Consider the following 24614-nt stretch of genomic DNA (forward strand, 5'->3'; position numbering starts at 1 on the left):
AGCGAGGTGCTGGCTGCAGCGAGCTCATTGTAAGTGTGAGCATTGCAGTGTTTCAGCTCATTGTTCTCCCGGCAGAGGTGCACTGCTGAGTCGTATTCTGGAAGTACTTTAGTGACACAGGTCATAATCTTGCCCGCGTGGGCGGAACACTCGCAGACTAAATCCCATGCTGCGGCAGAAACATAACGAGGAGAATGGGTGCCAGAGCACAGTATCTAAGTGTTAGATGGGTGATGTAACACTGAACACTGGACTATGTTCGGGGAGAGCTTGTAATGAGATAAAAAAATCCATACCGAGAATTGGTTCATCAATGTTGGCAATGTAGAAGGTACACGGAGAAACACAGAGAAGGGGATAGGTGCACCATCACTTTCACAGAACCGACAGTTTGTAACGTTGATGCGTTGACAGCTTGTAGGAGAGACTTCTTGGTGAAAAGTTGGTAGGAGCCAACAATCAAGGTATGACACACGACAGCACCAGTGTCATTTAGGTAGACAAACTGCAATGAAATATCTATCATGTATAAATGACCGCTCGGCCAAGGGGACGAGTGGATGGAGTGCAATGTTAGTGGACACCTGTGAAGTTCCCTGCAGGACTCAGCGTCACTTAGTTCCTGCAGTTGGCATTAGGGTGTTGCCGCACAGTAACCTGCACTTCTTGGCCAAAGCCCCAAAACTCTTTTGGTACCAACAGTATGGATGAGCTGGAAATGGCGGTGGTGTTGACTGTGATAGCGGGGGAGGCTTGTCCTCATTGATCTGTTCTGGGATGTAAACCAGGACGTATGGAGTGTGGGTGATTCGTGAGTGCTGAGAAAGAGGAGAGAGCGAATGAGTACTGCTTGGCAGCGTAGAAGGCTTGAAATTGGAACAGGCCCTGCCCCTGCCTACAGACGGCCGGTAAACAGGAGGTGTAGTGTCACACAGTGATGGTGGATGAGTTGGGTATTTCTGGTGCAGGAGCGCATACAGCTGATCTGCGATGCATAGGCGAGAACCAACAGACTCAAAAGAGTGCAGCAGTAGGTGTATCTGTAGGTCGGTAGGTTACTTGGCAGACCATACCGCCCACAGGCTGACATCTGGCATTGTGTGTTCACTCATAAGTAAGCCGAGACGGCGCCAAAGTTATGATGGAGTGTGGTCCCCCAGATGCTCCTCGTGCAGAATCTTGATTATCAATTCTTGTGGCGAGCAGACAAGATGGTCCAATATCGTTTTCGTGGTAACTCTTACTTCGGTGGCGAAAGTAGGAGATCACAAATTAAATCCGAATGGTCGTGAAGGTGTGTGACCAAACATAGGAACTTGGAATTGTCATCAGTCACTTGATGCAGCTCAAAGAGGTGCTCCACCAGTGTGACCCATGAAACTGGATTGTCCTCGTATAGGGGAGATAGCTTGGGTAGGTGGCCTGGAGGTGGAGACGAAGGGTCTTCGGCATGTCTTGGAAGGCCTGCGGTCCCATTGCACAAGAGTTCATGCTGGGATCCGGCACCACTGGAGCGGAAATGTTACTAGCACACACGTTCGGAACAACGGCTGGTTGTAATGTCTCTGAAGATGCCTGAAAACATGACGTGGCAGGCACGGTTGGTACCGTGGAAGCAAATGGGCGAGGGCGCGTAATGAGGGCCCGTAAACTGGACCAAAAATTGCAGGAATAGCACTGACATTGTCCAACTCAGAAATGACGCTGGAGATTGGCGTGGCAGACGTAGATGGTACTGCAGAAGGAGCAAGTGGTTATATGGTCAGAATCAAGGCCCCCTGTGGGTGAGGGGGGTGGGGGTGGGGGAGGTAGGGGGGTGATGGCCTGGAGCTAAAAGTGGCAACAATGAGAGTTTTCTGCGGACACTGGCCATGCACCCTTCGTGGTAGGACCATAAAACACTGGTGAAACGTGTTGGCAATCGCACTGTTGTAGTACAATGTTACTGGGTGAAGAGGCTGTGTTGAGTGCACTCCCTCGTGGTCGCGAAACTCAGCCGCTGATCCGGTGGTTTGTTCTGGCGAACTGGTTGCATAAAAATGTCTGTTATTGATTTGTGAGGAAGGCGAGACTGGCGTAGCTTGGTAATAGTTGACTGCGTGTATGTTTTGCACAGATGGTGGCATTGCACACAGCACTTCTGTAACCGACATCGTGACACGTAGAGGATCAAAGCGTATGTGTGTATTTCGGTCCCTTTGAACTTCGTAAGAGCGAATGATCGTCACACTATTTAGCAGATTGTCCACTTCAGTTTTCACTTGTTGTTGTGTGTAATCCGGTGAAACAAACCCTGAGTCCATTGTCTGAGGTAACTGCATAACACTCAGTCATTGTGGAGTTACTAAAGTAGAGGTTATCCTCATCGAAGATCATAGATCATTGTCTGTTAGTTGCGAAGTAACCGACAGTGGAGGGTTGTGTTGGCCTGGTTGTAAGAGCTGGGCCTCCAAATCTTCGTAAAGAATGTTCAGTGATGTAGCCATGGCGTCGTATGTGAAACCTGTTGATTCTATACGACCGGCGCGGAAGTTGTGGAAGACATAGAACTTTTTGTCCGGGATCACCAATATGGGATTCTGGATATGGACCGTAATATACGCAACAAACAGTTCCCAAGTTTTCTATATACAGATATATTTTAGCATAAAGACTGATACAAATGAACATTGCATGAAGTACAAAGGCAGACTGAATTAAAAATGGCAGCTCGTCAGAGCAGTTAATGTTCCAAAGATTGTAATTTGTGTGGTCGATGTGATCTATCAATGCCACATTGGTAAATAAAGATTAATTTCATCAGAGTGTCTCCATTGTCTTGTAATGTTATCACATCAGCTGGGGACTGCCATACTTCTCACAGTAGTTTAAAATTGAACTAAACACTGGTAAAGGAGAAGTGCAATAAGGGAAGAAAATGTGATAAGGAGCTAAGAAATAAATGCTAGTTACTGAAACTTTATTTTTATTTATTTATTTATTTTTATTTTATTTTTTATTTATTTTTGACAATGTTGAAGTTTTGAAGTTTATGTGTCTATGGAATTTGGAATGAACCATGTAGCTGTTATCTACGGAGTATCTAATAGCAACAGTGAGCAACTTTGTGAACCAAAATCAAAAAATGTACATCAGAATGACAAACACTACATGTATATAACATCTGTAGCTCTTGCTTCTCCATTTAGTAATCGTGTTTAATGCATTTGAGCTGAAGAACTACAGTGTAGAAAGAGTTAAATTTTATGGTCTATTTAAAAGTTGTAATTTTACTTTTGGGACTCTGACTACATGAAAATGTTATTAGAATTGTCAGATATTTATGCTGTTGGGCTGTGAAGTGTTTTTAAAGTTAATTGTCCTTTAGCAATCTTATATACAGATTAACAGAAAATTTCTGCAACTTTTGTCTTATCTGTTCCAGGATCGTAACACCTTCCACAGATTTGATAAGTTCAATGCAAAATATAATCCCATTGGTGAGAGTAGGCTGCGAGAAGTTTTCCTCAAGACAGACAATTATCTTAATGGAAAGTACTTCGCTCGCATCATCAAGGTATAATAGAGTTTTGTGTTTGCTAAGGTTAATTGCTGTATTGAGAGTTTGTTTGCTGTTGCTGCTTCATTTGCCACCACTGCTTTTGATGCAGAAGCATGCTGTTTGAACGTAATTACTTCTTAAGCAGATTACCTTCATCAGATTTATAGAGTTGTAACAAAATAAAATAATCTAAGAAAATTCTTTAGATTACGTAACTGCATATTTCTTTACAGGAAACTTAAAGGAGTAGAATAGTTTAGAAGATCTGTAGCACCAGTAAAAAGGCCATAAATCTCTCTGATTAATGGGCTGAGCTGATCTTACATGTCAAAACAAGAAATAGGAATCATGGAGAAAAAGGGGGTACAGAAATCTGCAAAGAAAGTAGTGGAGGGTCAAACGTTTTACTCAAATATACAGTATGTAATTTTTTTAATCACAAATGTTGCATATATAACAATGAAAATAACCAATTTTTGACTGTATAATATAATTGGATAGATAACAAAATCTATTCACCAAACAATGCCAGTAGAATGCACATATAAAAAAAAGTTTTACGTAAACAAGCCTTCAGAGGTGGTGGTTCATCCTTCTGGCAGAAGGATTTAAGGGAAGGAAGAGGGGTGAAGTAAAAGGAGTGGATAGGTTTAGGAAAAGGGATAGAGTTTAGAATAGTCACCCAGAATGGCTGGTCAGCGGGGAATAAAAAAAAACAGATGGTACGCTAGGTACTGCAGTTGGGCCTGCACAGGATGTATTTTTTACAGACCATTCAACTGCCCACTATTGACATGAGATGAGAGTTTAGAGCACACTGATGTGTCATAATGTTAATGATTGTTTGCACATCCCATCAGGTTTGTGTGCAAACTTAAAAGGTCATCAAATTAAAAGCTTAAGAACCTGAAGGTGAAGCATTAATGTTTTGAAATGGAATGTTATCTTGTGCAAAAACTTAAGCAGTTTTTCCCCAAAATGGTCTTTGTTTGTTATTTTCTTTTGACTCTATTTAAGCTTTCAGCAAATGATTGTTTCTGTTGAGAAGTGGCGCCATTTTCACACCTCTGATTTAAAGTGTTGCTCAGCATTATTTTTCTTTTCCCTTCCAATTCGACGGTTATAAAATGTGCAGAGTATTGAATTGACCTTTAGTAGGTATTCATAGCTATACAACACGTACTTCACAATGATACAAATATAACTGATAAGTTACTTACAAGAACTCTCTTTGTGTGTTGGGGGAAGACTTTTGACAAGGTTGAAATGCATTAAAAGGCTTTGCTTTTTAGTCACACTATAGTCCAGCCACTATAAACTGGCAGTCATCCACAAGCATAAACTACAGTTATGGCCTCCAGAGGGAAAGGAGTAAAGTGAGGGAAAAAGCCTTCTTACAGGCCAACAGCCTACCCATGTTTCAGTTTTTTCTGAAAACAAAACTTGATAGATGGTCATAGGAAATGGCGATCCATTTTGGTGAGAAATGGTGGTAACTGAACTCTGTTTCAGACTGAGAAAAGAAAATAATGAGCAAATCACAATGCAAAGCAGTCAGTAATGAATACCACACAAGTGCTTGCTGACATTCACTCTGTTTTGAATGAAGCAATTCAAGCCTGCCCTCAACCAGTGTTTGACACAACCACAGTTCAACATACCTGACACCTAAAACTGTCATATTAAAATGTACCAACTTCCGAACCTCTTCTAGCAGACAAACATAAACATTTCTTTATTCTAAGACGGTAGGTACCATAGTTGGGCGTACACAGGATGTATCTTATACAGAACATTCAACTTCCCACAATTGGTGTGAGACCAGAGCTTAGAGTGCACTAGTATTCACTGTGATAATGATCTTATGCACATTATCTTCAGAAAGTGGACTTCATTAGGTGATTTGCAATACCAGTAACTGAAAACTGAGTACCTTTCCAGTATTTATAAACAGAAAATAAAGCTATTTTAAGCTATTTTTTGTGTCTGGATACAATCCACTGTGAAATAGCATTTATCAGGTAACTTCGCTTTTTCACATTTTGGGGCAAAATTGGAATCTAAATTCACATTTATCACAAACTGGGAATTTTTCAGGTCCATAGTGATTAGTAGTTTGTTACAGAAATTATTATGATAATAATAATAATAATAATAATAATAATAATAGTAATAATAATAATAGTAATAGTAATAATAATAATTAAGTGGCTTTTGAAAAAACCATAAACTTGTAGATTTTCTGTCTTTATATTTTTGTAATCTGCATAAATAAAATCATAATTGTGCATTTGTTGAAAATCGTGTGTCTCCAAAGATTCTTCACCAATACCTTTAAAATTTTAAAACAACATTGCAATCGAATATTCACATGTCTTTATATATATTTACTGGAGCACCACATTGACCATATGACATTCCCGTAACTACATAAGAGCATGCACATATTGGATTTCAATGTTGTGTCAAAATTTCAAGGCATAGGTGAAGAACTTCTGCAGATTATGATTTTGAACAATTACATCTACATAAATAAAAATATGGAGTTTGTTTGTTCAAAATCCTAAGGCACTAAAAGTTCTTCACTAATTACTTCAAAAATTTGATGTAACATTCCATGTGAATATATATGACAATATTATGAAAAGTATAGTTGCTATTTATTATATAATAGAGATGCTGAGTTGCAGGTAGGTGCAATAAAAAGATTGCCAAACAGTGTATGACAAGGCAGCTAGACTGTGTGTGTGTGTGTGTGTGTGTGTGTGTGTGTGTGCTTTCTTTGATAGTCTTTTTGTTGTATGTATCTGCAACTCAGCATCTCCGCTATGTGGTGAGTAACAACTACCCGTTTCATACTGTCATTATTCCATCCTTGATTTTCCATTGTTAGATATGAAAACATTCAGATGGACATAGGCTATATATTTTTAAAACATGTAATATATATGTAGTACATAAAGGTGAAACATCATTACCAAAAATTTCAAACAGTGCTTGACCGATTCACCTCAAATTTTTACATATTACTGTAATAAATGAGTGGACACACAAGCTCTACATTTTTTTAATATACACTGCTAAACAAAAACAGTATGACCACTACCCACCACAATGTAGGATGCTGCCTGGTGGCATTGTGAGCACGTGACGTGGTAACAAAAGTACAGGTGGGATATCACCTTAGCAAAGATATGGACTGTAATACGGGAAATCCATTGAGATAAGTAACTTTGACAAAAAGCAGATTATTATTATGCAGGGTCTGTGAATAAGTATCTCAGAAATGATGAAGCTGGTCGAATGTTGACATGCTACTGTTGTGAGCATCAAGGGGTAGAAGGCCCGTGACACTATGATTAGTTGTTAAATGGTTAGACGTACACAGCTCTTAGCAGAATATGGGTTGGAATTTGAAGGCTTGCCTGCTCTGTAAAGTAGGTTAGATGGTGATCTGTGTCATCTTTGGTGAAAGAAAACAATGTTGGATCATGTACAAGTGTTTCAGAGAACCGTGTCCATTGTACGCTGTTGAACATGGAGCTCCGCAACAGACTACCTCTACCTGCTCACATGGACAGAGGCTGCTAGAATTAGTATTATGCTATGGGAGACATTCTCCTGCACTTGCATGGGATCTGTGGTAGTAATAGATGACGAGCTGACAGCTGCAAACCACGTGAATCCCTTCATGCTAAATGTCTTCCGCAACAGCAATGTCCTCTTTCAGAAATGTAATTTCCATTGTCTCAGTTTGAGGAGCATGATAGTAAACTCATGTTGATGTCTTGGGGACCAAATATGACTGATGTAAATTCTTTGGAACCTATCTGGGTCACTGTGGGGTGCTATCACCGTGCATGCAAATCAGTGACCCATTACCTATGTGAATTACGTGACATGGGCATAGAAATCTAATGCCACATACCTCCACACATCTGCCAACAAACTTTCAGATTACTGATAGGCAGAATCAGTGATGTATTTTGTTTCAAAGATGGACAAACAAGCTATTAAACAGGTGATCATGTTGTTTTCAGTCATCAGTGTATATAAATGTATATACAACAGTAGCACATTCTTGGCAGACAGGAAAGTTGTAGTTAAGGGCGGGCGGGCGGGCGGGCGGGCGGGCGGACAATTCCCTTACATTATTAGAAACATGCTTTCTCTTTTCTTTGTTTTCTGAGCCACAGTAATGTGTGGCTGAGTGCAGATAGTTAAATATAAATAAGGTAATACTTTATTATTTGTTTACTCATAGATAAGAAGCGAATACACTGCTGTTCAAAACTTTTGGACAAAGGTAACTTTCGCATGACGTATCACTGCCAAGTAACATAACTCTATGAAACTTGGATTATATATAGAAATAATTGCTACAGCACAGTGTAGAAGGTATATTAAAGGAATTCACAAAGAGTCGAACAGAAATGACACTTCTATTCAAAGATAATAATGACACAGAAGTCACCATATTTCATGATAATCCCCTGGACATTACAAAAGGCAGGACATGGTTCTTAATAGGATATGTGATCACCGTGATGGCAGTGAATGCTCTGCAGTGTGCTCTCATGCTAACCATGTAGTTAGTAAGACCACTTCTGGCAGGGCATTCCATTCCTCCAACAGCATTGTTGACAGCTACTTGATGGTCGTTAATGCATGTGAATGTGCTGCAATATGTCTCCCCAAAACTGAATGGCTTCTAAAACCAAGAGCTTCTCCACCTGTGCAGTTCACACACTGTCATCCATAAAAATGAAGTCGGGGCCAAATACCCCCTTTAAAAGGTGCATACAGGTTAGGACTACAGTGTCACAATAATGATGGCCGGTCAGTGTACTGTGTTTGAAGATTTTGGGGTTAGTATGGCTATGCAATGTCATGCCTCCCCACACCATAACAAGTGAATCACCAGAATGGTCATTTTTCACACTGCTTGACGTGTCTGTGTATTGTAAGAGGAACCTTGTCAAACATGATTGTTTTGCCAGTCCAGGCGTTATGGTGTGGGGAGGCATAATGTTCCATGAGTTTATAGATCTTCAAATCATTGAACATGACATGCTCACCAGTCAGAATTAGTGTGGCACTGTACTGCTTCAACATGTACATCTTGTCAGGGGTGCATTTGGCCCTGATGTCATTTTACAGGTGGCAAATTGCAGCTAAGTTTTTCTCACCAGTGTATTTTTATGATCTTGGAGAAATGTCTGTGTGCCAAGTGGGCTGGTTGTCTAGGTGTATGTATCAAGTATGCCAATTGTTTGTGAATTGCGAAGTACAGACCATAACAAAAATTGACCACCGATCAGTTCCATTACATGGGAAGCTTCTATTTGCTAGTATTTGAAAGCAGGTAAACAAACAAAACAGAGGACAATGTGAACTGTGATAATACGATTGGCAGAAATATGAAAGTTTGAAAAAGTATACCATTTTAAGCAAAAGAATTGTACACCAAAAAAGATGGTGGTATAAATCAAACAACAACACACTCTTTACTGAGAGAATACTGATAAAAATTATAAAATTAAAAAGAAACTAAAGAAATTTAAAAAAAACATGATAGCAAATACACTATTGTTTTGTAATACTATTTAAAAAGTACACATCACAATGAAGAGCTTTAAACTACTGCAATGAAATCCTGTAAAGACTGAAAGGGATGCACCCCAAGGAAACCTTTTTAGTTTAGATTTAAAAATCTGTAGTTTATTACTCAAATACTTTGAGCCTGCTGGAAGCCTGTTGAAAATGATACCTGCAAAATGCTGCACACTTTTCAGTACAATAGTTCATGAAATGTTAGCAGTGTGCAGAATAATGCAGTCCCTAAGCAATGAGTCCATGTTAGATTCATATTCTGTGTTGGAGTAAATATGTAGAGATTGATAACTGCCCCAAAATGAAGAATTGCTTTGTTGTTGCCCCATAGTTTCTATCATTTTGACTGTGGCAACCTGATGCTGCAGTGTCTGTCTTTGGCTCAACATTGTAAAACGTGTAACAAATTCAGTGAAATAAAAAAAAACAATGTAGTTCACTTGTTTATGTACATATATAACACAACTGCTAAATTATCCTTTGTGAGAGAGGTCGTGCATGCCATATGGTTCTGATTCGAAATTCGTCTTATCATTCATGTCATTTGCATAATCTTTTATGAATTAGGTCAGCGCTCATGTGTGTCAAGATATATTAGTGTATTTCTGAATGGTAAAAAACTCATACTATGTCATAATTGTAAACATAATTTGCACTTTTTAGAAATTTTTGGCAATGGTATCCTCATTTAAAAACAATAATTCTCTAATTTCATTGTATATTTATGTGAAAAAGGATACAATTTTGAGAATGTTCTGACACTTGTACATTTTTGTGAATTTCGTAATTTATGAGTTTTGTGTGTAAACTTATGTCATAGTAAATCAGCATTTGTGATTGACAATTATGATAAATAACTCAGATAATGTGTCACATTGGTTTCCTCTTTCAGCAGCAGTGTGTATTTTTGTGTATTTTCTGCACTTATCTTAATTTAATCCTATGGTCAAATTTATTATTGAACATAACCTAAAAAACATTTCAGAAAAGCAGTTAAATTTATACCAAGATTATCATTATAGATATCTTGTTTTGGGTGTAAATCAATTTAGTTCTAAAAGGCTATTTTTAATATGCGTAGGTTATCAGAACCACCAATTAAAGGAAAATCAGCCGGCTTAGATTAAAGTAATTTGTTTCTGTTCTGTAAAATATTGCATCAGCCACAATACTGCACAACTGTGTATGCTGTTCTGAGGTGTGGGATGAGTTAGTTGCTGTTCATAAGCAGCTAGAGATTGCTCTGACTACTATCAAGAGATTGGAAACAATTACAGGTAGTTATGCTGGGATGGCTACGAGGAGTCCTGTACCAGAAATACCAACTGTACTTAAAGTACTATCTTCTCCTGTGGACACTTGTCCTTTTACAGGAAGTATAGAATCTGTCACTACTTGTGAGTGACATGTCAATGGTAGATCTAAGTGCCCTGCCCAGTGGAGACAGGGACAAGGGAGAACTGATAATGTTACAGCCAACACCAAACATGTTAGAATTGCTACCTTCCACTATAACTGAAGTTAAGCCAGTGATATTTGGTGAAACTGTTGGGAAATATGCTGAGTCCTGTGATGAGATAAAGCAAATGCAAAAGGATAGGGGTCTAATAATTGTCAACAGTTGATATATGTGGCAAATAATGGTACCCCTTAGCAAAACAGTAGCAAGGAATGAGAAAGAATACTGTTTACACTCTGGGGGTGTCATTCAACATGCTGAAGAGGCTATTCTGGTAGCCATTAAGAAAACAGGGTGCAATCAGCTGCAAATTGTGGCACATACTGTGGCAAATGGTGCCTGACATCCAGGCTCTGAGGTCATTCTTGGGTCATTGCAGCAACTGGCAGAGAAGATTGAGAGTATCAGCCTTGCTCATGGAGTTTCAAAGCAGCTCATAATTTGCAGCAATGTTCCCATACCTAATTGTAACTCCCTGGATCTGACTCAAATGAACTCGGTAATTCTCCATCCAGTCCAGGTAACATCAGCTGTAGGAGACCCAGAACTATTAGTGTAAAATCCAAAAGTATGCCACCCACAAGAAGAGTATTAAAAACCTAGTAGTTAACTGCCAAATCATTTGCAAAAAAAGGGCCATAGTTTCAATTGCTTCTCAAAAGCAGTGAGCTTTTTGGGGAAAATTTAAGTTTATATTGAAAGGATAGACTAACTGGTAAAGGAGGTGGTGTATTTGTCACAATAGACAAGAAACTAAAATCCACTGAGATAGAAATTGAAGCTGAAGGTGAGATTGTTTGGGCAAGACTCAGTATCAGGAGTGGGCACAAAATTTACCATTGGATCCTTTTGTCACCCACTAGACTCATCTCCTGATGTAACTGAACATTTGCATACTAATGAACTGAGGTTTCCTCATTAGTCTCCCAATCAGATAGTAATCATTGGGGAGACTTTCATCATCAAAATCAATTGGAATAATTGCAATTTTGTTACTGGTGGTTGTAATGACATATCCTGTGAAAACATCACTAAATGCTTTCTCTTTAAACTACGTGTAACAGATAGTCTGAAATGCCACTTGTGATGGAAATTTATTGGATCTAATGGCAACCAACAGACTGGACTTCTTTGAGAATGAGAGTGTCTGCATTGAAACTGGTATTATTGACCATGAAGGTGATCTAAATGATTAATGGAAAATCTCATATAAAGATGTGAAACAAATACTAACAAAGAGATAGAGGGGCTGGCCAGTACTTACCTCAGCTCAGTACAGCCGATAGATACACAAAACAGAACAGAAAATTTACATTCCTAGCTTTTGGAACTTTGTTCCTTCATCAGGGAGGGGAGAGAGGGGGAAAAAAGGGAAGAAGGGAAAGTGGATTCAGTTACTCAGAACCTAGTTTATGAAGCAACAGGGAAAGGTAAACAGGGAGGGTAGCAAGGATGGAGGCATGGTTGTCAGAGGGAAGCCAAAGATATTCTACTGTTAAGTACTGTGCCAGCTTCAAACCAAAGAGGATGTGTGCAGAAGTAAAGAGGTATATAGTATAAAGATAGTATATAGTATAGTATAAAGATGGCTAATAGCCATTCACGCATCTTTTCATCCTACATAGTTGTGTTTATCTTTATACTATATGACTCTTTACTTCTGCATGCTTCCTCTTTGGTTTGAAACTGGCACAGTACTTAACAGTAGAATATCTTTGGCTTCCCTCTGACAACCATGCCTCCATCCTTGCTACCCTCCCTGTTTACCTTTCCCTGTTGCTTCTTAACCTGAGTTGTGAGTAACTGAATCCACTTTCCCTTCTTCCCTTTTTTCCCATCTCTCCTCCCTGATGAAGGAACAAAGTTCCAAAAGCTAGGAATGTTAATTTTCTGTTCTGTTTTGTGTATCTATCGTCTGTACTGAGCTAAGTACTGGCCAGCCCCCCTATCTCTTTGTTATTATTGACCATGAGGCAGTTGTAGCAATAATTACTAATACAATACAAAAGGCCAATTAAAACAAGTAAAAAGATTTATATTTTCAGTGAAATACATAAAGAAGTAGTAGTGTCGTATCTTCGTGAGGAAACTGAAACTTTTAGCTCAAAGCTCAAGACAAGAGCATGTAGAGTGGGGGTGCTGAACCCATTGATCATGACTGACTGGCCAATTGCAAGACTGACTGGCCAATTTCAACAGCTTTGAGTCAGTCTTTCAAAACCTTCATTAGAAATCTGTGTAAATGAGATGTTTTTGTAAAACACCAGTTGCTGACAATGAATGTTTCACACGGTATTTATAGGCAGATGTGACATCATCGTCTTCACTTGTTTCATCTCCATCTGCATTTCACCACCTTTAACACTTTTGTCAAGCAACAGTCTATCCTCCTGCATGGTAAGGTTACTACTCGTGAACTGTAACATGGTATGTTGTAAGCAGGAGTTCCAGCAAGCGAGGAGAATGCTCAGGGTGTGCTGTGGGAGGAGGTGCAATTAAAGTATCCTTCCTACCTTCCTCACTGGCATTTGGAAAATTAATTATTTGGTTGAATCTCATTCATTTTGTTATTTAACTTATGCCATTGCAATTTTGATGTTGTGTCAATGTTTCAGGCCCTGGTGGCTACTGTGCATTGTCATTGTTTTAAAGCACTGACTGTGAAAAAATGTTATATTACTTCCATGCACAAGGTGGCAAAAAATATTAATTAAGATTCTGTAGGAAACTAACACAAGGGTTTGACTTTGTATGTACGTAATAGTGAAATGACCCTATGTAATAAGCTATCAGCCATTTTGCTTCCAATCAATGTGTGCACAATCCTGATACAAAGACCTGAAATATTAAAACTCATAAACCACATTAGCATATTTTAGAGGATTCTACAAATGAGTGCAGGCAGATTAGAAGAAAGTTAATATACCCAGAGCAATTATCCATATCTCTCTTCACTAAAGAAACACAAGAGATAGTGAAGTGAACTTCAGAACAGGAAGACCTCACTTGCCGATCTTCAGAACAGGAAGACCTCACTTGTCTGCTTTTGTTTTAAAAAGTGAATAACATTTAGATGTAATCTTTGCTGGTTTTCACTATACACAGTCTGTAAAATTATATTTATGTTTTATGATGTAGTTCTCATATAGCACAATCATTTCATCACAACATAGATAATAAATGAAATTTAGTATGTTTTTGTATTAACAAGATTTGTTTCAACAGTATGTGATGTAAGGGAGAATCAGCTCCCCCTCCAGTAGGCCACATAAACCTCTGTTTTTAAGATGCCACGAAACAACAATGGTCACAGTGGAGGTAATGATCAGTTATCGAACCTGAGACTGCTGTTTGTATTGTCAAATAACTGCCTGATTTCTCATTTTTGAAACAATCCTGATCAAAATAGCACAGTAATACACATCACAGAAACAGCACAACTCAGTGACAATGCAGCCAACACCAGCAAGTAGTGTGCCATACAGATGGCAATAGACATCTCCAAATCATTATGATGTGAAGTTTCCTGATCGCTGCTGAGTGTTACCAATCAGAATTAGGAGTCTGTGTGCCAAGTTACCTAGTAACATGTTTGTGAAAAATGAGTGCAGCTAAACCCAGGAAAACATATCATTTCCATGGTGAGTGGTAGGAACAGTTTTTTTTTGTTACAACACAAAAGGGTGGGTGTATAAGTCTGACACATAATAATACTTCTGCCATACCCAAAAAGTGAAATATTGAATGCCATTTTAGAACAACTCACAGAGACATCGAATCGGAACTAGGGAGTTAGGAGGAAGAAACTTTCTAGTCTTAAAAGTAAACTATAATCACAGCAGGGGTTTCCTTTGTAAAACCTCTACAAAAAAGCCTTTCATCAAATATTGCATCATTTTGTATATCAGAAGTACTGATGAAATGTGCAAAACCATTTGGCAATAGCACAGTTGTTAAGGAGCACTTTCTTGCACCTAGTTAGTCCTTGTTTTCCACATTAAAAAACAAACAATGGAAAATCCAGGATGGAGTTTAACAATACCAGGGAAGGAAAGCTGCTACTCACCATATAGCGGAGATGCTGAGTCACAATATACGCAACAAAAAGATTCACACAATTGAAGCTTTCTGCCATAAAGGCTTTTGTCAGTAGCGCGCGCGCATGCACACGCTCCTTAACAACTGTGCGCCTGCAGTCTCGGAGATCTGAAACCGCACTCTGAACAGCAGCACCAGTGCATGATGGGAGTGGCGACTGGGTGGGGGTAAGGAAGAGGCTGGGTTGGGGAAGGGGAGGGTTAGTATGGTGGGAGTAGCGGACAGTGAAGTGTTGCAGTTTATACGGAGGGCAGGAGAGAAGGTACGGAGGGTAAGTAGCGGAAAGGAGAGAAATAAAACGAAATTAAAAGACTGGGTGTGGTTATAGCTTGATACCAGTGCCTACCAATTTTAATTGTATATTACAGCATTGAGGATGGTCACTAAGTGACCGAAAATCGATTTTGCCGGCAATAAAACAACAAAATATGGCCAATGCTTATTTTCCTTCCAATTTTGATTTAACTTGCTAAGTATTGACAGAAAGTGGCTGTTAAATATCTATCTGTCTCAATTGTACCACTAATTGTTTAGTTCTCCCATAAAAGATATATAATATGTTGACCACACCCACCTTCTGCTGTGATACTTCATTAACAATCGATCATATAATTTCATTTTGTCTCTAAGACCTACCTTCACTCTTGGTGTACTGTATTGTTTTAGCTTGGACATTTTGAGTAATTTTCAGTACTGTCTATAGTAAAATATTTTAACTGTCATATGACTATTCTTCATACCTTGGCTCAATTCTTGTGTCCTGCTTGACACTGAATGCCTATTACAGTAGTTATCCAATATGGGTACTTATTGGTACTACTTTCATATGGAATTTTCTAATGAAAAAGAACTAACAAAGAATGTTATTATTATTATTATTATTTGAAACTTATGGACATTGTTCAAATACTCGTTTTGTTCAGCATTTTGAAATGGCAGTAGATTTGAGTTAAATATGATGTACATGTTGTCTTCTTTGTTTTCCGGCCCCTCTTATTTTTTCACAATTGAACATATACAATTTGTATAGTTTAATTGCCATCTCGTACAGCTGTAATAATTACTGTTGCAGATGACAGAAATTATCTTGTAAAACTTGTAAATATAATGTATTGATTATAGTTGTTAATATTTTTGCATTATTTTGATGGTCATCAATAATTATACTACTAATTTTCTTTATTTATTAAATGAAGAGTGTACATTATTTAGCACATTAATACCATAAAAGATTCCTGCAGAGAACCATAAGAATGAAACTGTTGCAGGAAGTGGCATCAGATCTTGAAGAGAGTAAATATCAGAATGCAGAACTTCGTTTGTCCATATATGGAAAAAGTGCTGATGAATGGGACAAGTTGGCAATATGGGCAATAAACGGAAATGTGTACTCAGATAATATTCGCTGGCTGATACAGATACCTCGCTTATTGTAAGTATATAATACACTGTCTTTGACAGGAAACACATGAAAATAAAATTTTTTTTTTTATCGGTGTGTATTTGTTGAACTTCTAAATAAGTGTGATATTGTATCTACACTAAAAATTAAATTCCACCATTGAGGTATAATTTCACAAACTGAAGGTGGTGTGTAACAAAAGTGTTCTTGAAGGGACAGAGGACCATTTCTCCAGTTTCAACATTCTGTTACTGCCTGAAGAGATTGATAAAATTATAAAGCAGAGGGGGAAAAGAACAACTGTCATTTCAATCATTAATTTTTTAAATTAAAATATACTGTTGTAATCATAAGTACAGTTTAAGCATTGAGTATTAAAACAGCATAATGGGAGGAGACAAGGAAATGAAAGGCCTTTTTTGACAGAAATGCTCAATACATTCTATCTTGATGTTTCCAGGTCATTAAGAGAGAGAATAATACAATTAGTGTTCCCCTCATTCTGTACTATGAGACTAAATGTAAATTCCATCTAAGGAATCAGCAGTAGTATGTAGTTAGTAAGAGGGAAAGCAGGAATACATCCTCTATCCATCTGTGTACTGTTTTCTTTACAGCCTTCCTTTGCTGCACACACCCCTTCCCTTTCCTCCTCCCCACACCTTCTTGTGCCCATCACCCCTACTCTTAAATTCTTCTCTCTTTTCCTGCTTCCCCCCCTGTGGTATATGCTCTAATTAAACAAGCTGGCACAGTGGTTAAAACAGAGGACTTGCATTCTGAAGTGGAGTTCAAATCCCTGACAAGTCACTCCTATGGTTTGTGGGGGATAATACATTATCACCATTTCCATTAGGTATAATACATGAGGAAGATTGTCAGTAACCCATATGTACACCTTACTTACTCTAATTGCAGTATATTGTCATTGCTTAAGATCTCTATATAAGAGAGAGTAATGTTTCTAGAATTATATTGCAACATTGGTCCTTAAAAGTTTGAGAGCAACTCCGTCCCTATTCCAAAATTTCTTTTCTGTAGCCTCTGCCATTGAACTTTGTTGAATTGTTCTGCATGTCTGCATCTATGATAATTTTCAAATACTTGAAACAGTAGTACTTCATAAATATGGAATCTGCTACTAATAATACACAAACAATGTGAAAACTACAGTGTTAAGAACTGTACCATAAGAACACCTTGTCTAATTCTGTCACAAACATGATATTATTGTTAGGATGAACACCTACTGTCTGGAAGATGGCAAAAGTGACCGCCATCAAAAATCTCCAGACAAAAGCTTTGAGAGTACGAACTGTAAAGGCCAATTTGCCTATTGAGTTTGTTGGTCACACTTTAGTAATGTCTCCTATGTGGATATCTTCAGTTACATATGGACCTTCACACCCTACAACACCACCAATTCAGTTTTTAATTTGAATTTTTCACTCATTCATTCATTTCCATTTGGTTTTCTGTAATTTGCGTAATGAAGAACGACTTTTGGGGATGTGGGATGAGTCAAATTATAAACTGATACATTGAGCATGGAGCCAATCAAAAGTAGGCTTTCCATTGAGGCAACAGTCCTTTGTGCCACCTTGGTATGGTAAGAAGACATCCCACACACGATGAAATGTTAGAGACACCCACAGTTGTGTAAGGAGGGACTAGTTTCAGAATGATTATTTTTAAAACACTTTGTTACTCATAGTAGCAAAAACCTTGTGAGAAGAAGACTGTGATTCATAGAGTGCATTGTTTGATACCATGTGGACGTCACCATGTAATGATATTGCCATCATCTGATACTGAGAATTCATCTGATGTTCCAATAAGTAATCAAAGTACGTAGTTTCATCCTTCAGGCAACCAGCTGAACATTGTGAATTTTATGAGTGCGCTTTCTGCCAAAGTGAGAGAATGAAAATGTGAACATGAGTAACAGTTGAATATTTCTGTGGAATTTTTTGTCACAGAATAAATATTTGAACAAGTAAGTAAGCAAAAATATATGTATGTTAAACAAACACAATGGTTTCCAAATGTTTGATTCAATATGTGCCAACCAACAAGAATGAAAGAAAGCAGTTGTTTGATTGATTTTGTGTATGGGATTGGTGAAACTACCATTCATTCACTTATCAGTCCCAGGATCCAATGTTTCTTCAAACATTCTCATGAAAAGTAACGCGTAGAGACCATTTCAAAATTCTGTTGAGAATGCTACTTTTAACAGACAATACGCTAGTTGATGCTTTAGATCATCTCTCAAAAGTTCAAGGAATTGAGTTCGAGGAACTGAACAAAAATTTAAAAAATATTATGATCCTGTCAAAATACTATGCATCGATGAGTTCTAATACCATTTTGAGAACAAATTATAGCTAGGCAATATTTGAAACAAAAGAGACACAGGAATAGCATCAAAATGTTTAAATTGTACATGGTTTTCAAATTTGCACTGGTTAAGTACTAGGTAAAGAAGATACCATATCAAGAAATGTTATGATGAATTTATGTAATGATAAATTGTATACCAATGTAGCTTTGGCAAGCAAACTAATAACAAAGACTATGCATTTGATTGGCACCCTTCAACTAAATCACAAAGAATTTTCCAAAGAGATTGTAAGGACCAAATTGAAGTGCAGGGAAGTGATTGCAAAAGAGAATAATAATAGAATTATGGTCCTAAAATGGAAAGACAAAAGAGATGTTATGGTTCTCTCGACTAAACATTTGAGTGAAATGGAAAACACTACAATCAAAAGAGGGGTTTATTGGAAACCAGAAATTGTTACTGAATATAGTTAGGGAAAAACTGCTATTGACCTTTCTGATCAGATGACTGCATATAGCAGACCACTAAAAAAACATACAGCATTCAACCTTTTTTTGAATGCATTTCAAGATGTGACGGGATGGAAAATGTCAAGCACAGTATTTCAGAAACTCGGCAGATGCACTCAAACTTGAAGGAGTTCTAGCCAGTGTTGATACAAGAAGTACCAGTTGAAACAAAAGAAGGCAAGGAGCATAAAGTGAATCAATATTGTTCTGAATCTTGAAAGACAAACATTCAGGTGCAACGCAGTAAGAAAATTAACTGAGCAGGTGAATACCTTTTGTAATCAGTGCGCATCTAAACTCCACCTTCATACTGAATGTATTCAATAAGCTTAATTACATTTGTTTTTTAACCAAGATACTGCCATTCCTGTGCACTGATATCCAAATAAAAAGTACACTGTCAGACCCATGGGACTGATGGCACCCTATTGAGGAGTGCCCTGTCAGATGCAGGCTGCTTCTGTGAAGTACACTAACTACCAGTTAAGACTGCGGCTGTTACTGTTGTGGTCTTCAGTTAAAAGAATTGTTTGACACAGTTCCACACTAACTGTGCAAGTCCTTCATCTCTGCATAAATCTTCAAAAGCTTATATTTTCTTATAATCCACATCGTACTTTTGTACAAGGCTACACTGCATACAGATACCTTCAGAAAATGTTAATGAACACCACCACAGCTGTATTGCAGGTGGCCCCTTTGTGATAAGACTGGTGATGAACTTAGTCACCTGATGCTGTTCATTTAGATTGAAACATGTTGTTGCATAATAAGCATACCGTAATATGCAGCTGTGTTGGTTTTTGTTAACATTTACATTATTCAAATGTGGAGAACAAAATGATAAAATTTATTACCTTCTGAAAATACTACATGGCACAAATTCATATTCAGTGTTGGCAGCCTGACCCCATAAAACATTCTACTGCTACAGAAACAAGAATAATAATTCAATGATCTGTACACGACAGTTCTGAACCTGAACCTGAACACGAATCTAAATCTTGGCATCGACATGACAGTGACTTGAGTAATCCATGAATGATGGGACTGGACATACAGCCACCAATCAAATTGAATTCATTGTTTACTCCAAAAAAATTGTCCAGATCCAGATTGGAACTTGGAATGTGGGCTCTATAAATCAAACAGGCCAGATTACACAAGTATTATGTGAATTCAGTCAGTGTAGACTAGGCATAATGGACCTTTGTGAAGTTTGTTTGACAGGTAGGTATCAAATAGCCAATGGGGGCATAACAATAAACATTTGCATGGTGTTAGACTAGTACTTAGTCAACAAGTGATTAAGGTTCTCATTGAAAGGGAAGTAGTTAATGATCAAATCATCACTGCATACTTTCATTATACTCACCCTAGAACAACTATTGTGCAAATCTGTGCACTGATTGAAGATTCAAATGATGAAGACAAGCCTGGTTTTTGAGAAGCTGCACAATGTTCGTAATGAAATGCCTGTCATATCTTGCACTTCTTATGGGTGATATGAACGCATCACTTAGCAATGAACATATTGGCTTTAACATGTTGTTTACCCTTTCCAACAGCACAATGCATGAATGGCAAGGATGAACACTTCAAATTATTCTGTAGCTATAGTGGGCTCTGTATAAGTGATAGCTTGTTTCTACATACAATGATACATAAGAAGACCTGGTGTTCTTCTGATGAAACACTAAATGAAATTAAGTATGTTCATATCAACAGCTAACAGAAGCCATCTAAATAAGATACATGAACCTGTCAAGCTGTGTATGTTGGGTTGGACCATTTCGTGGCCATGAAAGTGATGTTCAAATCTCAGCAACACTGACAACCTGAATGACTGTTTGATATGGGAAAGCTAAAAGATGATGTAGGAGAAAATTCTTTCATAATCAGCCTCAAAAATCAATTGCAAGCACTTCAAGCTCTATCTGATGAAATGCAATGGTTTAAATTCAAGGAATCTGTGAGAATATATGCTGAAGAGACAATTGGATGTCGGAGACGAACAGGGAAAGAGCATGGATTCAGAAAGATCATAAAGCAACAGTGTGAACAGGCTAAAGATAAAGAACAACTTCAGATAGCTAGGCATAAATATTCCAAATCAGACCATTCGTCAAAAGCAGTTGTAGAGTTGATGGAAAAAGACTGACTTGAACCTAAAGCAACAGAGGTGCAGAATGCTGCCTCTGAAAATAACGTGGGCATATTATACCACTTTGTTCAAAAACTTAAAGTAGTTAATAGTTTCCCAGATGGCCCCATAAAGGACTAAACTGGCACAATTCTGATCACTAAAGATGAACAAGCTGCATGATGGGTTGAGTACTTCAAAGAAACCTTACACCAGCCCTATCCACTTAATACTTAAAACTTTGAAAATGAGCCAAAAATGTAAGGGCTAATGCCAAAAACCAGGTGATATTGTACCAGTAGAGGTTTGTACAGCAATCAAACCATTTAAAGCCAATAAAGAAGCTGGTTTGGATGAAATGTCAGCCAAAATTCTGAAAAACTGTGCAATATATGTTGGCAAACGAGACACTTTCCAGAAGACTGGAAGCATGGCATGATATGGCATGGCATCATTGTTAAACTACTAAAGAAGGAAATCTAACTAAATGTGCAAATGGAGAGGTACCACACTTCTCTCAGTGCCATGCAAAGTCTTCTATCTTGTCCTTTTAAAAAGGAAACAAGACACAGCAGGTTGTCAACTGTGAGAACAACAGGCTGGCTTTCTAAGTGGGAGATAATGCTTTGAACAAATATTTATTCTTTGAAATGTAATAGAACCATGTGTAGAGTACAACTGTCCACTCCACCTAAAATTTGTTGCTTTCAAAAAAGCATTTGACTGTACACACCAAGAATAATTATGGCATATTGTGAGCCTATGTGGAATTCCTGATCATCATATTACTGAGTTCAGAAACCTGTATCTACATTTGTGTTACTATTTAAGAACAGAAATGGAAACACCCCTTTCTTTAGTATTCTGAAACACATCAAACAATGGTGCATTTTGTCACCATCCCTTTTTGTATTAGTCATAGATTTCATAATGAGAGAAACTGTGCTCCTACTTGAACATATGTTTGAATGAGCAAACTAGGCTTATGGATCTGGATTTTGTTGATAATACTGTTCTTCTGGCAGAAACTCCTCAAAGTTTACAGTCAGTGGCTACCAAACTGGATGGAATAGCCGGTTATGTAGAACCAAAAATAAATATGAGTGAAACAAATACATTGTGCATAAGAATGGAAATGTTTCTCAAATTATAGTGCAGCAGAACGTACTACTAAGTGTTGACCGATTTCCATATCTTGGCAGCCTTCTCTGTAATAATGGGGACATAGATGCAGGCATCACCAGCAGAATGGAAAATCTACATTCTTCCAATGAATGCAACCCATATGGCAATTAGACTCTGAAAGTATGGCCACAAAACTTTGGCTGTACTCCTCTATCATCTTATAGATGGCCATGTACACATGTGAGACTAGAAAATGTCAGCAAAATTTGCTCACAAGCTAAATGTTTTTCACCAGTGATGCTTAAGGTGAATTGAAAAGATCATCTATCATGAACTCATTTCAGATGACAAAATACTCAGAGTAAGTCATCTCTGCAGCCTACACAAAATCATTGTTGAAAGAAGACTGAAGCTTGCAGAACATGTTCTATGCATGAAAGATGGAAGAATCTCCAAATCAGCACTATTGTGTAAACCAATGATTGAATATAAAAGTAGAGGAAGAGCTTGTAACACCTGGAAACAAATTTTGGAAAGGATTTTCAGTGCAAGGACATGAACTGGGAGGAAGTTAAAAACCTGGCAGCAGATAAGATTCACTGGAAGCAACTTGTTGCCCAATATGCTATGTAACACTGAAGGAACTAAGCCTAAGACAATAAAAAATGAAATGACCATATGACGTTATTAGGTGGAGGACCCTATCTGGGGATGTTTGGCGACCTGGTGCAAGACTATTTGACACCACTTTGACAACTTGCACATAAATGGTGATGGAATGAAATGATTAAAACATCAGAAAGCTCCAGTCCCCATTCAAAGAAAATTTCTGACCCTGCCGGGAATCAAATTTGGGACTCCACAATCTGAAGGCAGCAATGCTAACTGCTAGACCACTAGCTGCATACTTTATATCCTTTCTACTTTGCCTAAATAACAAAACTCATTGACTACTTTTAATGTCCATTTCCTAAGCTAATTCTCTCGGCATCACCTGATTGAAATAGACTGTACTCCATTACCCATGTTTTACTTTTGTTGATGTTCATTTTACAGCTTTGTAATTCAAGTCATTATACATTTGATTCAACTGCTCTTGCAAGTCCCTTGCCATCTCAGACAGAATTAAATTTCATCGCTAACCACAATATTTTTATTTTTTCTCCCTCTCCAAATTTCTCCTTACTTTCCTTCACAGATTGCTCAGTGTACAAACTGAATATCATCAGGGATAAGCTACAACCTTGTCTCACTTCCTTCTCAATTATGGGTTCCCTTTCATATCCTTCCACTCCTATAATTGTAGTGTAGTTTCTGTACAAATTATGAATAACTTTTCACTCCCTTTGTTTTACCTCTGCTTCCTTCAGAATTTCAAAGTGTCTGTTCCAATCAGGCAACGGCCTTGCCGCAGTGGCTACACCGGTTCCGGTGAGATCACCGAAGTTAAGCGCTGTCGGGCGTGGTTGGCACTTGGATGGGTGACCATCCAGGCCGCCATGCGCTGTTGCCATTTTTCGGGGTGCACTCAGCCTCGTGATGCCAATTGAGGAGCTACTCGACCGAATAGTAGCGGCTTCTGTCAAGAATACCATCATAACGACCAGGAGAGTGGTGTGCTGACCCCACGCCCTTCCTATCTGCATCCTCCACTGAGGATGGTCCTGGTAGGCCACTCGTGGCCTGAAGACAGAGTGCTATTCCAATCAACACTGTCAAAAATTTTCTCTAAATTTACAAACACTACAAACATAGTTTGCCTTTTTTCAATATTCTTTTAGGACAAGTCACAGGGTCAGTTAAACAGTGACAAAGTAATTGTGATGAACTATGAGTCTGAGTAAGATACTGCTGCTAATCCAATGAAACTGATACAGTAGAGTCTTGGTAGTTAAGTTGAATGGGACTGGAACCACTTTGAACTATTGAAAACTTGAACTATTCAAAGTTATGTGGAAAAAAAGAAATAGAATGATGTTGATAAGAATACAGACTTAAAAATATGAACTTTATTAAAATGAAGTGTTTAGGCACTTACTTTGGCAGAATCAAAGTTTTTACTTTAGTCTGATAACTGTTTACTTTATAAAATAATGGCAGAGTGTCTTTTTTTTGTGGAAGTGCTATTTTTTTGTGCAGCAAAATCATGCTGCCATGTGAAGAGCAGCATGTTGGTTGGTATCCCATCTGGCTGTCATTCCACATAGCACCCAGTGGCATCAAGAGTAGCCTATCCATCAATGTGACTCATCATTGTACAGTCTCAGCCTTGTCATCCTATCACTCTCATACTGTGTTGGGGTGTTAACCATATCTATTACAGAGGAGTCACTAATTTCTAACTGTTTGTCTGAATTCAACCATTCAGTGATTTCCACAT

General features: G+C 38.1%; 1 protein-coding gene and 1 pseudogene across 4 annotated transcripts in view; both read left to right on the forward strand.

Annotated features, from left to right (window-relative positions):
- Positions 1–24614, forward strand: part of LOC124805170 (AMP deaminase 2) — a 467688-nt gene that overhangs the window by 352371 nt on the left and 90703 nt on the right. For all 4 annotated transcript variants that reach the window (XM_047265658.1, XM_047265667.1, XM_047265673.1 and 1 more), the window contains 2 exons: positions 3425–3556; positions 15980–16143. In XM_047265658.1, the coding sequence (XP_047121614.1) occupies positions 3425–3556; positions 15980–16143 (296 nt within the window). The remainder of the gene's footprint in view (positions 1–3424; positions 3557–15979; positions 16144–24614) is intronic.
- LOC124717536 lies at positions 23630–23747 on the forward strand (annotated as a pseudogene).

This window comes from Schistocerca piceifrons, chromosome 1 (assembly GCF_021461385.2).
Source record: "Schistocerca piceifrons isolate TAMUIC-IGC-003096 chromosome 1, iqSchPice1.1, whole genome shotgun sequence".
NCBI classification, from domain to species: Eukaryota; Metazoa; Arthropoda; class Insecta; order Orthoptera; family Acrididae; genus Schistocerca; species Schistocerca piceifrons.